At 60.8% G+C, this 14,670-nt stretch overlaps 1 protein-coding gene across 3 annotated transcripts; it reads right to left on the reverse strand.

The window, feature by feature from the left end:
• Window positions 1–1,324: 1,324 nt before the first annotated feature.
• Window positions 1,325–14,008, reverse strand: NACA (nascent polypeptide associated complex subunit alpha). 3 transcript variants are annotated; one of them, XM_063425109.1, is made up of 8 exons: window positions 13,926–14,008; window positions 13,464–13,535; window positions 2,641–2,726; window positions 2,467–2,544; window positions 2,119–2,265; window positions 1,881–2,009; window positions 1,545–1,667; window positions 1,325–1,456 (listed from the first exon to the last, which is right to left on the reverse strand). In XM_063425109.1, exons 2-8 carry the CDS (start codon window positions 13,531–13,533, stop codon window positions 1,442–1,444), a joined length of 648 nt encoding a protein of 215 aa, XP_063281179.1. In that variant the 5' UTR covers window positions 13,534–13,535; window positions 13,926–14,008; the 3' UTR covers window positions 1,325–1,441. The 3 variants fall into 3 exon arrangements, with proteins under 3 accessions (XP_063281179.1, XP_063281177.1, XP_063281178.1); XM_063425107.1 differs by lacking the exon at window positions 13,926–14,008 and adding an exon at window positions 3,804–7,538; XM_063425108.1 differs by lacking the exons at window positions 13,464–13,535; window positions 13,926–14,008 and adding exons at window positions 3,804–3,929; window positions 8,151–8,319.
• Between the last annotated feature and the right edge of the window lie 662 nt (window positions 14,009–14,670).

Consider the following 14,670-nt stretch of genomic DNA (forward strand, 5'->3'; position numbering starts at 1 on the left):
CAGCTCCTCAGGGTTCTCCAGACCCTTCTCCAGCTCCTCAGGGTTCTCCAGACCCTTCCCCAGCTCCTCAGGGTTCTCCAGACCCTTCCCCAGCTCCTCAGGGTTCTCCAGACCCTTCCCCAGCTCCTCAGGGTTCTCCAGACCCTTCTCCTGCTGCTCCAGCCCCTCCATGGCTCTGTGGCCCCTCAGTGTCCCAGAACTGGACCCAGCACTGGAGGGGCCTCAGCAGTGCCAGCACAGGGGGACAATCCCTGTCCCCACGGCTGGCACAGCCCAGGTGCCACCCTGGGCACACCTGGGCACACCTGGGCACACCTGGGCACACTCCCAGAGCCTTTCCCAGTTTTCCACCTCCTCTTCCCCAAACCTGGGGTGTTCCATGGGGGGTTGGTGGTGCTTTGTTAACCCATTGCCCTCAGCCCATGGATCCATCCTGTCCACATGGCTCTGCAGAGCCTCCTGCCTTCCAATCAATCCAATCAATCAATCCAATCAATCAATCCAATCAATCAATCCAAGCTGGTGTTATCCACAAACCGAGGCACCCTCAATCCCCTCAGACAGATCATGGATAAAAACATCACACAGGGCAGTCCCTGTGGCCAAAACCTGAACACAGCCCAGCCACCAGGCAGGTTTGAACCCCAAGGAATGTACAAGGAATGTACAGAACAAGGGGACACAGTCTCAAGCTACGTCAGGGAAGGTACAGTTTGGATATTAGGAAAAAATTTTTCACTGGAAGAGTAATAAAGCACTGGAATTGTCCTCCCAGGGAGGTGGTGGAGTCACCATCTCTGGATGTGTTTAAAAAAAGACTGCACATGGCACTGAGTGCTATAGTCTAGTTGAGGTGTTAAGGCATAGGTTGGACTTGATGATCTTAGAGGTCTCTTCCACCCTCATTATTCTGTGATTCTGTACCTGTCCTAAAACCTTTACTGGAGTCCACAGCCCACAGCATTTCCCTCATTCATGATTCTTCATTAATCCATGATTCCCCATTCATCCATGATTCCCCATTTATCCATGATTCCCCATTAATCCACGATTCCTCATTAATCCACGATTCCCCATTAATCCACGATTCCTCATTCCTGCCTGCCACAGGGAAGTGAGGAGCCCCCCTGAAGGGAACCCTGAGGGGATGAAGGGGTGACTGAGGCTGACCCGGGCTCGTGTCCAGCCAGGAAGGAAAGGAGGGAACGGGCAGGTGACGTTCCAGGACGGGGTTTTGGCACCGGGATCTTCCTGGGAGGAAGGCTCCACCCTGGGGCCACCACTCCCGGGGAAGGGCGGCCAGCAAAGCACCACAGAGCAGCCATTTCACCAACAATAAGCCACAACTTTTATTAACCGATAGAAATAGTACAAATTTTAAATCTGGTTGTATTTTACTCTTCTCTGAAACACCAAAAAAGGCTCCTCCCTCCTCCGGCGGCTACATCGTCAGCTCCTGTGGGGAGAAGGGGAGTCAGGAGCCAGCCTGGGGCTAGCAGCTCCCCCCAGGGACCCCCCCAAACCTGCTGCCCCCCAGCACTCACCATTATCGCGTTTACAATGTCGTTACTGTTGTTCTTGAGGGCTCGCACGGCCTTTGCCCGCGACACGTTCGCCTGCGACATCACCAGCTCGATGTCTTTCACCTCCACGCCGGTTTCGTCAACCTGAGGGAGGAACAGACATCAGGATTGGTGCCAATTCCAGGCCTGGCACGGGCTGGGATTGTCTGGACTGGAAGGCAGGAGGGCAGGCCTGCATTGTAAACACCCCCAGGGTAGGAGCCTGTGCTCCCATCACGGCACAGACACGGATGAAGGAGAAGAATCCACGGATTAACCCAAACCACGGCCCCACAGAGAGGCTGAGGAAGGCGTCACCTCCTCTTCCTCGCTCTCCTCCTGCACGGTGGGGGTCTGTGTGTTCTCCTGGATGTTGGACACAGGTTCTCCTTGCACTTTGAACTTTTCGGCGGCCGCCAGCTGAGCCTGTTGGGACAGGTCTTCGATCTGCAGGAGGGAAGGAAAGGAGAGGTGAGGGCAGTGCCAGCATATCCCCTGGCAGGAGCCATGCAGGTGACAGGAAGGACGCCTGGCACGGCATCCAGGGTGGGCTCACCTTGGCCTCGCCGAAGACGATGTAGGTGTCTGACGCCGGGCTCTTGTACACGTCTGGCTTTGTGATGACAAAGAGGATGTTCTTGGATTTCCTGATGGTGACTCGGGTGACTCCTGTCACCTGGCGAAGGCCCAGCTTGGACATTGCCTGAAAAACACCACAGAAAGGTCAGCGCCACTGCTCTCTCCGAGTCCCAGATGTAGTATTTGCTGCATGGAAATGCACATTGCTGCCACGGTGCAGCACTCCTGGGTGTCAGCTGGAGGGAACACTCCAATGCCAGGCCTGGTGAGGTCCCCAGAGCCTCTGAGCCCTGGGGCTGCTCACCAGGGACAGGGGAAGCCTCACCTTGCGAGCTTTCTTCTCGCTCCGGCTCTGTTTTGCTTTGCTGACGGGTTCCTCATCTATTTCGGCCGCTGCCGCGAGCTGCAGGGAGGGAACACCAGAGGGACCTGTGACAATCCTGTGGTGACACCGCGGGGACTCTGAGCCACCACGGATGGCACGTGCCACCTGCCCTACCTGTGCCTGCTGTGTCGTGGCCTGTGTGGAGTCCTGCTCTTCGAGCTCTGGTACGGATTCATCGCTGTCGGACTCTGTGCCAGACCCTGCAGAGACACACACCCCTCACTCTTCTCACCTCGGGTACGTCCAGGGGACGCTGCTGGTTCCCAGTGCAGCCACCAGTCAGCCCAGTTAGGTGGTGGATGGAGCATTCCCTGCACTCTGAACGCCACCAGGAGCTCTCACTGCACCCCAAATGCCACCAGCAGGGTGGCACGAGTGGGTCCTCAGCCTGTCGCCATGGTGGGAGTTGGGTGCCAGAGCCCCACAGGTGCCTGGAGGCTCTGGAATGAATCCCAAGGCAGCTCCAGCTCGAGGAGGGGGTGGGTGGCACTCCCAGGGTGCTGAGGTGGCAGCGGCCCGGTGTGACAGGGTCCCTTTTGACTCTCCTCAAACCCAGAGCGGACACAGGGCACTGAGACCCCACTCACCGAGCCCTCAGGGCTGCTGCACGTGCGTGGCTTCACTACAGGGATGATCTGGGACAACCCCAAACCCCCCATAAGGGAACAGCACCTCTGTGTGCCCAACGGGCCACCAGCTGCAGTGCCACCACCACTTGTGACCCACAGCACCAACCACACCAGGTATCAAAGCAGAGCCAGGTGTCCCCAACCTGGGAGGCCGGAGGTCACCTGGGGGTGACTGTGACGCTGCCATGCAGCCGTTACCTGGATTCAGTCCTGCTTCCTGCTCTGGGAAAGATCTCTGTGCCCACAGGAGCCCTGGCAAAGCTGTCTGTGGACATCAGGGTGTGCCCAGGGTGTGCCCAACGCTTCAGGCAGGGCGTGGGGACCAGCACTGCCCACAGCCCCTCCATTCCACCGCCGGCCGGACACGGTGACACCGCGGGGACACCGCACACAGCAGGGACAGGCACGTGGCAGCTCCTTGGTGTGCAGCCAGCTCAGCTCGCGGTGCCCATGCCACAACACACCACACCGTGCTCCGTGCGCCAGGACACGCGTTAGTGACGTCCCTCCCTGCGCCCCGGCGGATCCCGGCACGCCGGGGGCACACCGGGGGCACACCGGGGGCACGCCGGGGGCACCGGGCAGGGTTAGTACCCCGTGGGCAGCCAGTGACACTCCATGCACACGGCAAACCGCGGCCGTAAATACCCTTGTCATTCTTGAGGGGCGCCGGGAGCCCCGCGGCGGGGGACAGCTCCAGCAGCACGGGCGGCTCGGGGGGGAGCAGAGGCGGCAGGTCCTCATCGTCAGCGCCGAGCGCGGCCTTCGGGGCACCTTTGGGTGGGGGGCAAGGGGCCGGCTTGGCCACCTTGTTATTGGCAGGGGGCTGCTGCTTTTTGGCAGGGGGAGCGGGGTCTGCTTTTGGAGGGGTTGGGGGCTTTAGGGGGGCACCAGAGACACCCGTGGCTGGGGCTGGAGCTGGAGCTGCAGGAGGTGGAGTGGCCTTGGCAGGGCTCTTTGGAGGAGCCTTGGCCTCGGCAGGAGTAGATGGAGCTGGGGTGGTTTTGACAGGACTTTTCGGGGGTGCCTTGGCCTCAGCGGGGCTTTTGGAGGGTCCTTTGGCTGCAGCAGGGGTGGCTGGAGGGGGAGAGGCTTTGACAGGACTTTTTGGGGCTGCCTTGGCCTCAGCAGGAGTAGATGGAGCTGGGGTGGCTTTGACAGGACTTTTCGGGGGTGCCTTGGCCTCAGCAGGGCTTTTTGAGGGTCCTTTGGCCTCAGCAGGGGCTGCTGGAGCTGGGGTGGCTTTGCCAGGGCTCTTTGGGGGTGCCTTGTCCTCAGAGGGGGTGGCTGGAGCTGGGGTGGCTTTGGCAGGGCTCTTTGGGGGTGTTTTGGCCTCAGCTGGAGGAGCTGGGGTGGCTTTGGCAGGGCTCTTTGGGGGTGTTTTGGCCTCAGCTGGAGGAGCTGGGGTGGCTTTGACAGGGCTCTTTGGGGGTGTTTTGGCCTCAGCAGGGGCAGCTGGAGCTGAAGGTGCTGGAGCCACAGGAGCAGATGGGGCAGGGACAGGGCTGCCCTTGGGAGACTTTTTGGCTGCTCCAGGGGAAGCCGAGGCTGGGGTGGCCTTGCCAGGGCTCTTTGAAGGTTTGTCCTCAGTGGGGGTGGCTGGGGTGGCTTTGCCAGGGCTCTTTGGGGGTGTTTTGTCCTCAGTGGAGGTAGCTGAGGTGGCTTTGACAGGGCTCTTTGTGTGTGGCCTGTCCTCAGAGGGGGTGGCAGGAGCTGGGGTGGCTTTCCCAGGGCTCTTTGGGGGTGTTTTGGCCTCAGTGGGGGTGGCAGGAGCTGGGGTGGCTTTCCCAGGGCTCTTTGGGGGTGTTTTGGCTGCTGGGGGTGCAGCTGGAGCTGGTGGAGCTGCAGGAGCTGGGCTGGCAGGGGATGGGGGAGCAGTTTTGGCTGCAGCTGGGGTGGCTGTAGCTGGGGTGGCTTTGGCAGGGCTCTTTGGGGGTGCCTTGTCCTCAGAGGGGGTGGCTGGAGCTGGGGTGGGGGCAGTTGGAGCTGCAGCTGAGGCAGCCACAGAGCCCTTGGGAGCAGCTTTGGCCGAGGGAGGGGCAGCTGGAGAGGCTGGAGCTGCCATGGGCGGGGTGACAGGGACAGAGGGGGCAGTGACCGGGCTCCCAGGAGCTGGTTTGGGCACAGGAGGGGTGGCCGGAGGTGCCATGGGTGGTGTCACAGGGGCAGCAGGAGTGGCTGGAGGTGCCATGGGTGGTGTCACAGGGGCAGCAGGAGGTGTTTTAGGCACAGGAGGGGTGGCCAGAGGTGTCACGGGTGGTGTCACAGGGACAGAGGGGGCAGCTGGGGCAGTGATTGGACTCCCAGGAGCTGCTTTGGCCACAGGAGGGGTGGCTGGAGGTGCCATGGGCAGTGACACAGGGGCAGCAGGAGGTGCTTTGGCCACAGGAGGGGTGGCTGCAGGTGCCACAGGCAGTGTGACAGGGGCAGCAGGAGGAGTTTTAGGTGTAGGAGTGGCTGGAGGTGCCACAGGCAGTGTCACAGGGGCAGCAGGAGGTGTTTTAGGCACAGGAGGAGTAGCCAGAGGTGCCATGGGTGGTGTGACAGGGGCAGCAGGAGGTGCTTTGGCCACAGGAGGGGGAGCCAGAGGTGCCACAGGCGGTGTCACAGGGGCAGCAGGAGGTGTTTTAGGTGTAGGAGTGGCTGGAGGTGCCACGGGTGGTGTCACAGGGGCAGCAGGAGCTGGTTTCGGCACAGAAGGGGCAGCTGGAGGTGCCATGGGCGGTGTCACAGGGGTGGCAGGAGGAGTTTTAGGTGCAGGAGTGGCTGGAGGTGCCATGGGCAGTGTCACAGGGGCAGAGGGGGCAGTGACCGGGTTCCCAGGAGCTGGTTTGGCCACAGGAGGGGGAGCCAGAGGTGCCACAGGCAGTGTCACAGGGGCAGCAGGAGGTGTTTTAGGCACAGGAGGGGTGACCAGAGGTGCCATGGGTGGTGTCACAGGGACAGCAGGAGCTGGTTTGGCCACAGGAGGAGTAGCTGGAGGTGCCATGGGCAGTGTGACAGGGGGACAGCTGGCAGAGGGGACAGCAGGCACAGGAGCTGCTGCTGGGAGCACGGGGCTCGCTGGAGGCCCTGGGACAGACACGGCAGCTCCCGGGGCAGGTGAGGACAGCGCAGGAGCCACCGGGGCTGCCCGAGGGGCCGGGCTCCCAGGGGGGATCCTGGCTACCGAGGGAGGGACTGGGTGTGCCACAGCTGGGACCACCGGGGCAGGGCCCACGGGACAGGCCTTGGCAACTGGGACCAGTGGTGAGACTGGGGCACCAGGGGCTGGATGCCCAGGGGACATCCCAGCTGGCAGCAGAGGGATAGGGGGTGACAAGGGAGCTTTGGGGGCAGCCAGGAAGACAGGGGGAGAGATGGCACCGACCAGGGCTGGGGTTGGAGCTGGGGCTCGGGGAGAGGCTGGAACAGAAGCAGGAATTCCAGGTGACACCGGGACTGCGGGAAGGGAGGGTGAGCCCGGGCTCTGGGGACACACTGCCACAGCGGGAGCAGGCAGCAAACTGGGAGGCACTGGTGGGGGAGAGGACAGAAGGGGACGGGGTGGAGGAGGTAGGAGAGGGGCTGGGGCTGCTCCAGAGGAAGGGAAAGGGGCTGGGGCAGCTCCAGGGGCTGGGAGAGGGGCTGGGGCAGCTCCAGAGGTGGGGAGAGGGGCTGGGGCTGCTCCAGAGGAAGGGAAAGGGGCTGGGGCAGCTCCAGGGGCTGGGAGAGGGGCTGGGGCTGCTCCAGAGGAAGGGAAAGGGGCTGGGGCTGCTCCAGAGGCAGGGAGAGGGGCTGGGGCTGCTCCAGAGGCAGGGAGAGGGGCTGGTGCTATTCCAGAGGCAGGGAGAGGGGCTGGGGCTGCTCCAGAGGAAGGGAAAGGGGCTGGGGCTGCTCCAGAGGCAGGGAGAGGGGCTGGGGCTGCTCCAGAGGAAGGGAAAGGGGCTGGGGCTGCTCCAGAGGCAGGGAGAGGGGCTGGGGCTGCTCCAGAGACAGGGAGAGGAGCCAGAGCAGCTCCCACAGAGGCAGCAGCAGGAGCAGTTTTCATGGGAGAGGTGAGAGCAGCTGGGAGAGAACTGGGGCTCACTGGGGGGACAAGAGGAGCCACTGTCACTGCAGCAGCAGCAGAGGCCAGGCCGGGTGACACTGGAGCTGGGAACACTGGAGACACTGGGCTAACCGGGGCAAGCCCTGGAGATCCTGGGGCTGCAAAACCCCCCGGGGCCTGCAGAGCCGGGGCAGGGGGCTGGGGGGGCACGGAGAAGACGGGGATGGCGGCAGCCGGGACCACCGGGGGGGACACGGGGCCCGGCAGAGCCACGGCGGCGCCGGGCGGCTGCGCCGGGCCAGCCTGGGCAGATGGAGATGGAGTCAGAGGTGGGGAATGAGCAGCGTGAAGAGCTAAAGGAGAGAAACAGAGTGAGCCGTGAGAGGAGGGAGGGAGAGAGGGAGAGACAGGAGGGGGCAGGCAGCCAGCCCTGCCTTCCTCTGGCCTCTGTGCCTGGTTTCTGGCCCTGCCTGCCCTGCCAGGGTCAGCACGGACCAGGACGTTCATTCCCTTCTAACACAGATTTTCCTGAGAGCTCTGGAATTGCAGCAGGCACTCCCTGAGCCATCAGCAGGCCAGGGATGCAGAGATCCAGCTCTGCTGCCGGCTCTGCCCTACCAAAGGGGCTGTCACAACCTCTGAGGAGCCCCAGAGCTCTAGAAGGAACCCCAGGGCAGCCTGCGAGCCTGGAGTCACAAAGGGGGTACAAAGACCCACCTAAGAAAAGGATGGAAAAGTCAACTATAACCCACTGGCACATGGAATTACTCCTGGAGTGCCCTGGGAACCCCCATGGTGACATGGGCAGGTCCCCTGAGGGCACAGTGACACAGGGGTGGTGGGGCCAGGCTCACCAGTGCCCCCCACTTCCCTGGATGCTGTTAGGGTTAATGGAAGTGCAGCCCCCAGAACGGCACACGCTGGTTAATGCGGCACACGAGGGGTTACAGGAGGGTCCCCAGTACCTGGAGCAGGGGTGGGAGCAGGAACGGGGGCAGCTGGAGCTGAACGGGGAGAACAAGAGGTTACTGAGGCAAGTCCTGCTGAGCAGGAGCAGCCTCCAGCTCCCCAGCCAGGCCCACCAGAGCCTGGAGAGGGCCTGGCCCTTCCCAAAGCCATTCCCAACACCAGCTGGGGATCCAAGGGCACTGCTCAGGCAACAGGGCTGAGCTTGCAGCTCCTGAGGCAGAGCTGAGAGTCTGGAGAGAGCCCTGACATTCCCAAAGAAATTCCCAATGAAATTCCCGATGCCACCAGCACTCAAAGGGCCCCATTGCATGAGAACACTCAGGTTCCAGCTCCTGAGGCAGAGCTGAGAGCCTGGAAACATTCCCAGTGAAATTCCCGATGCCAACCAGCACTCAAAGGGCCCCAGTGCATGAGAACACTCAACTTCCAGCTCCTGAGGCAGAGCTGAGAGCCTGGAAACATTTCCAATGAAATTTCCAATGAAATTCCCAATGAAATTCCCAATGAAATTCCCGATGCCACCAGCACTCAAAGGGCCCCACTGAATGAGAGCACTCAAATTCCAGCTCCTGAGGCAGAACCAAAAGCCTGCACAGAGCCCTGACATTCCCAGTGAAATTCCCAATGAAATTCCCAATGAAATTCCCGATGTCACCAGCACTCAAAGGGCTCCGTTTAGGGGCCCCATGACAGGGCTGAGCAGCTCCTGAGGCAGAGCTGAGAGCCTGCACAAAGCCCTGACATTCCCAATGAAATTCCCAATGCCACCAGCAGTCTTTAGGGAAGAGGCCATGACAGGGCTGAGCAGCTCCTGAGGCAGAGCTGAGAGCCTGGAAACATTCCCAATGAAATTCCCAGTGGAATTCCCAATGGAATTCCCGATACCACCAGCACTCAAAGGGCTCCGTTTCATGAGAGCACTCAGCTTGCAGCTCCTGAGGCAGAACCAAGAGCCTGCACAGAGCCCTGACATTCCCAGTGAAATTCCCGATGCCATCAGCACTCAAAGGGCTCCGTTTCATGAGGGCACTCAGCTTGCAGCTCCTGAGGCAGAGCTGAGAGCCTGGAAACATTCCCAATGAAATTCCCAATGAAATTCCCGATATCACCAGCAGTCAAAGGGCTCCGTTTAGGGAAGAGGCCATGAGAACACTCAGCTTGCAGCTCCTGAGGCAGAGCTGAGAGCCTGGAAACATTCCCAATGAAATTCCCAGTGAAATTCCCAATGCCACCAACACTCAAAGGGCCCCGTTCAGGGAAGAGGCCATGAGAACACTCAGCTTCCAGCTCCTGAGGCAGAGCTGAGAGCCTGGAAACATTCCCAATGAAATTCCCAATGCCATCAGCAAGGTTCAGGGAAGAGGCCATGACAGGGCTGAGAAGCTCCTGAGGCAGAGCTGAGAGCCTGGAGAGAGCCCTGACATTCCAGTGAAATTCCCAATGAAATTCCCAATGCCACCAGCACTCAAAGGGCTCCGTTTAGGGGCACCATGACAGGGCTGAGCAGCTCCTGAGGCAGAGCTGAGAGCCTGCACAGAGCCCTGACATTCCCAGTGAAATTCCCGATGCCACCAGCACTCAAAGGGCTCCGTTTCATGAGAACACTCAGCTTGCAGCTCCTGAGGCAGAGCTGAGAGCCTGGAAACATTTCCAATGAAATTTCCAATGAAATTCCCAATGAAATTCCCAACGATTCCCAATGCCACCAGCACTCAAAGGGCTCTGTTCCATGAGAGCACTCAACTTCCAGCTCCTGAGGCAGAACCAAGAGCCTGCACAGAGCCCTGACATTCCCAATGAAATTCCCAATGAAATTCCCGATGTCACCAGCACTCAAAGGGCTCCGTTTAGGGGCACCATGACAGGGCTGAGCAGCTCCTGAGGCAGAGCTGAGAGCCTGCACAGAGCCCTGACATTCCCCAAGTCGTTCCCTGCACCCTCTGGAGAGCTCCGCTGCGGGAAGGGCCGGGCAGGGCCGTGCCGGTCCGACCGGTGCTGCCGGCCGGGGCAGCAGAACCGGCCCGGCCGCGGCGCCGCCCTCCCGGCACCGGCACCGAGCCCAGAGCCAGCCCCGCTGCACGGAGCCTGTCCCTGCCCCACCCCGGGATCACGCAGCGTGTCCTGGTCTCGCTGCCACCCAGGCATGGAATGAAGGCAGGGAATGACATCCCTGCCCCAGGAATGAGGTCCTGGAAGATGCGTAAAATGCCCGGTTTTACCCCAAACCGTGGGGCTGTGGGAAGGATGGGGAGGACAGCGGGTGCCAGGACAATTCCTGCTCCAGGGAATGACATCCCTGCCCCAGGAATGAGGTCCTGGAAGATGCGTAAAATGCCCGGTTTTACCCCAAACTGTGGGGATGTGGGAAGGATGGGGAGGACAGCGGGTGCCAGGACAATTCCTGCTCCAGGGAATGACATCCCTGCCCCAGGAATGAGGTCCTGGAAGATGCGTAAAATGCCCGGTTTTACCCCAAACCGTGGGGATGTGGGAAGGATGGGGAGGACAGCGGGTGCCAGGACAATTCCTGCTCCAGGGAATGTCCTGGTGCCTCCAAAAGGAGCAACAAGTCCTGCTGTGCCCGGGACAGGACAGGCTGTGCAGAGCCACCCTCTCCAGAACAATCCTTTATCCCTGCTCCTGTTTGAGCACATTCCTGATAAACACAATAATTCCTGCTTCCTGCTTTTCCCCCACAGCTTCACCTTTCCTTGGTGCCTTCTCAAACATTGCCAAGCCAGAGGATTGCCCAAAAGGATTCCCCAAAAGGATTCCCAAAAGGATTCCCAAAAGGATTCCCAAAAGGATTCCCAAAAGGATTCCCCAAAAGGATTCCCCAAAAGGATTCCCAAAAGGATTCCCAAAAGGATTCCCAAAAGGATTCCCCAAAACCACGGGATTTTTAAGGGATTCTCAAACCACCAGAGCCCCTCTGGATCAGGGTTTTTCCCAAAAACCCATCTCCAGGGTTTTTCCAGGCACTTCCAGGGAAGAAAAAAATCCAAGAAGTTGCCTGAGGAATCCCACGACGCCAGCAGAGACTTGGGAGCAGCAGAATTTTGGGAGCCACTCCAGGGAAGGGGCCCCAAATAAGAATTCCAGCCATGCCGGGAGGGATAAGGAGCTCAGCAGCTCCTGGGAATCATCAGTGCAGCTGTCACAGCAACAGCCATCACTCAGCTGCCTCCTGTGTCCCCTCTCTGTCACCAACCCCTGTGGTCCCCAACGGGACAGTGCCCAAATCCAGTGAAAGACCCCAAATCCAACGGGGCAGACCTCAAAAATTCAGTGAGAGACCCCCAAATCCAACGGGGCAGACCCCAAAAATTCAGTGAAAGACCCCCAAATCCAAAGGGACAGACCCCCAAAATTCAATAAATGACCTCAAAATCCAAAGGGACAGACCCCAAATCCAACAGGGCAAACCTCCAAAATTCAGTGAGAGACCCTCAAATCCCACAGGCAGACCCCAAACCAAAGGAGCAGACCCCAAAAATTCAATTAAAGACCCCTGTATCCAAAGGGACAGACCCCAAATCCAACGGGACAGACCTCCAAAATTCAGTGAGACACCCTCAAATCCAATGGGGCAGACCCCAAATCCAAAGGGGCAGACCCCAAATCCAAAGGGGCAGACCCCAAAATTCAATTAAAGACCTCCAAACCCAATGGGACATACCCCAAATCCAAAGGGGCAGACCCCCAAAATTCAATAAATGACCTCAAAATCCAAAGGGACAGACCCCAAATCCAAAGGGACAGACTCCAAATCCAAAGGGACAGACCCCAAAAATTCAGTGAGAGACCCCCAAATCCAATGGGCAGACACTCAAATCCAGTGGAGGAGACCCTCAAATACAACAGGGCAGATCACCAAATCTACTGAAGACCCCCAAATCCAACAGAGGAGACCCCCAAATCCAACAGGAGAGCCCCAAATCCAACAGGAGAGCCCCAAATCCAACGGGAGAGCCCCAAATCCATCAGGAGACCCCCAAATCCAACAGGAGAGCCCCAAATCCAACGGGAGAGCCCCAAATCCATCAGGAGACCCCCAAATCCAACGGGAGAGCCCCAAATCCATCAGGAGACCCCCAAATCCAACAGGAGAGCCCCAAATCCAACGGGAGAGCCCCAAATCCATCAGGAGACTCCCAAATCCAACGGGAGAGCCCCAAATCAAACAGAAGAACCCCGGTCACCCCTGAGCACTCCTCTCACATCGGGTGACAACCCCCGGTCACAGAGCAGCCCCAAAATCAACGGGAAAGCGCCGAATTCGGCAGGAAAAACTCTCAAATCCAAGGGGACAGACCCCAAATCCAGCAGGAAAGACCCCAAATCCAAGGAGACAGACCCCAAATCCAAGGAGACAGACCCCAAATCCAAGGGGAGACCCCCAAATCCAAGGGGACAGACCCCAAATTCAACAGGACAGACCCTAAATCCAACAGGACAGACCCAAATCCAACGGGACAGACCCCAAATCCAACAGGAGAGACCCCAAATCCAACAGGAGAGACCCCAAATCCAACGGGACAGACCCCAAATCCAATGGGACAGACCCCAAATCCAACAGGGGAGAGCCCCAAATCCAACGGGACAGACCCCAAATCCAACGGGACAGACCCCAAATCCAAGGGGACGAAGCCCCAAATCCAAAGGGCCAGACTCCAAAAATTCAGTGAAAGATCTCCAAATCCAGAGACAGACCCCCGAAATTCAGTGAGAGACCCCCAAATCCAACAGGGGAGAGCCCCAAATCCAACGGGAGAGCCCCAAATCCAACGGGATAGCCCCAGATCCAACGGGATAGCCCCAGATCCAACGGGAGACCCCTAAATTCAACAGGAGACCCCCAACTCCAAAGGGACAGACCCCAAATCCAACAGGACAGACCCCAAATCCAACAGGGCAGACCCCAAATCCAACAGGACAGACCCCAAATCCAAGGGGACAGACCCCAAATCCAAGGGGAGACCCCAAATCCAAGGGGAGACCCCAAATCCAACCCAAAGCAGGCTCCGAGCCCTCCCCATCCCAAAATCCCCGGGATTTGGGGACACGTCCCCGCCGCCACCCCGGTGACGTTCCCCGCGGGATGAGCCGCGTGTTTTGGGTGGGAAATCACGGAACCGGCGCGGTTTGTTTCGGTCACAGCACGAGAGGACGCGGAATGGACACCCCAAAAAGAGAAGAACCGGGGTGACACAACCCCCGCCGCCACCGGGCGACACCGGGTCACCGGGCCGCCCACCCCGCCCGGGAATCGCCCCCCAAAACCGCCCCGGAGCTCCCCCCGGTCTCACCTGTCTCCGCCTGGGGCTGCGGCAGCTCCTGCTCCGTGGCCGGGACGGTTTCTGTGGCTTCGCCGGGCATTTCTACGGGAATGGACAAACCGACAGGCCCGGGCTCGCCGGGGCTCCGGGACAGCACCGGGGGTGACCGCCGGTAACGCGTCCTTCCCACCCTGCGCCTCCCAATACCGGGAAAATCTACCGAGGCAGCTCGGCCGCACGGCACAGGCAGAGCCCGATCCCCATCCCAGTCCCGGTCCCGGTCTCCGGTCCCGGTCCGGGGCCTAGGCCGCCTCCTCCCCCCCCCCCCAGCCTGAGTGCGAGGCCGCCCCCTCTGCCCTGCCCGGCGGGCCCGCGACTCCATCCACGGCCTCAACCGGGTCCTCCCGGCCATCCGCCCATCCCGTTAGCGGCGAGCGGCGCCCTGAGCGGCGGATGGCGGCGGATGGCGGCGGATGGCGGCGCGGGACTCACTGTGCGGGGAGCGGGGCCCAAGATGGCGGCGGAAAGAGACCGAGAGGGAAGCGCGACTTCCGGGAGCGCGCGACTTCCGGGGCAGGGGGAGTGGCTGGGAACACGGTCCGGCCCGGCCGCCAAGGCCGCGCTCCGAGGTTCCGGGCGCTGTTCGGGCCGCACGGTGGGTGCGGGGAGCACCCCGGGGTGGGGGTGGGGATCCCCCGGGGTGGGGGTGGGGATCCCCCGGGGTGGGGGTGGGGAACCCCCGGGGTGGGGGTGGGGTCCCCGGGGTGGGGATCCCCCGGGGTGGGGGTTGGGATCCCCCGGGGTGGGGGTTGGGATCCCCCGGGGTGGGGGTGGGGAACCCCCGGGGTGGGGGTGGGGATCCCCCGGGGTGGTGGTGGGGAACCCCGGGCTGAGGTGGGGTGAGGGGTGAGATGCTGTGAATGTGGGGCCTGGTTTCAGCCGGTGGGGCAGGGATTGCTGGGGCTGGTAGGGACTCCAGAGGCGGGGTCCAGGCAGGGTTAGGGGGTCCAGGCAGGGTTAGGGGGTCTAGGCAGGATTAGGGGGTCAGGGCAGGGGGTCCAGGCAGGGTTAAGGGGTCAGGGCAGGGGGTCCAGGCAGGGTTAGGGGGTTAGGGCAGGGTCCAGGCAGGGCAGGGGGTCCATGCAGGGTTAGGGGTCAGGGCAGGGGGTCAGGGCAGGGTTAGGGGGTCAGGACATGGTCTGTGCAGGGTTAGGGGGTCCAGGCTGGATTAGGGGGT

The sequence above is a fragment of the Prinia subflava genome, unplaced genomic scaffold (genome assembly GCF_021018805.1).
Source record: "Prinia subflava isolate CZ2003 ecotype Zambia unplaced genomic scaffold, Cam_Psub_1.2 scaffold_53_NEW, whole genome shotgun sequence".
Classification (NCBI taxonomy): Eukaryota; Metazoa; Chordata; class Aves; order Passeriformes; family Cisticolidae; genus Prinia; species Prinia subflava.

Bases quoted from the DNA above. Each gene is read 5' to 3' on its own strand.
- NACA (XM_063425107.1), bottom strand. From the start codon at position 13,533: ATGCCCGGCGAAGCCACAGAAACCGTCCCGGCCACGGAGCAGGAGCTG. The intron at 2,727-3,803 runs GTATTTACGGCC...GTGTCTCTGCAG, and splicing joins GCCCCTCAAGAATGACAAGG to GGTCTGGCACAGAGTCCGAC. The intron at 2,266-2,466 runs GTGAGGCTTCCC...GGTGTTTTTCAG, and splicing joins GCGAGAAGAAAGCTCGCAAG to GCAATGTCCAAGCTGGGCCT.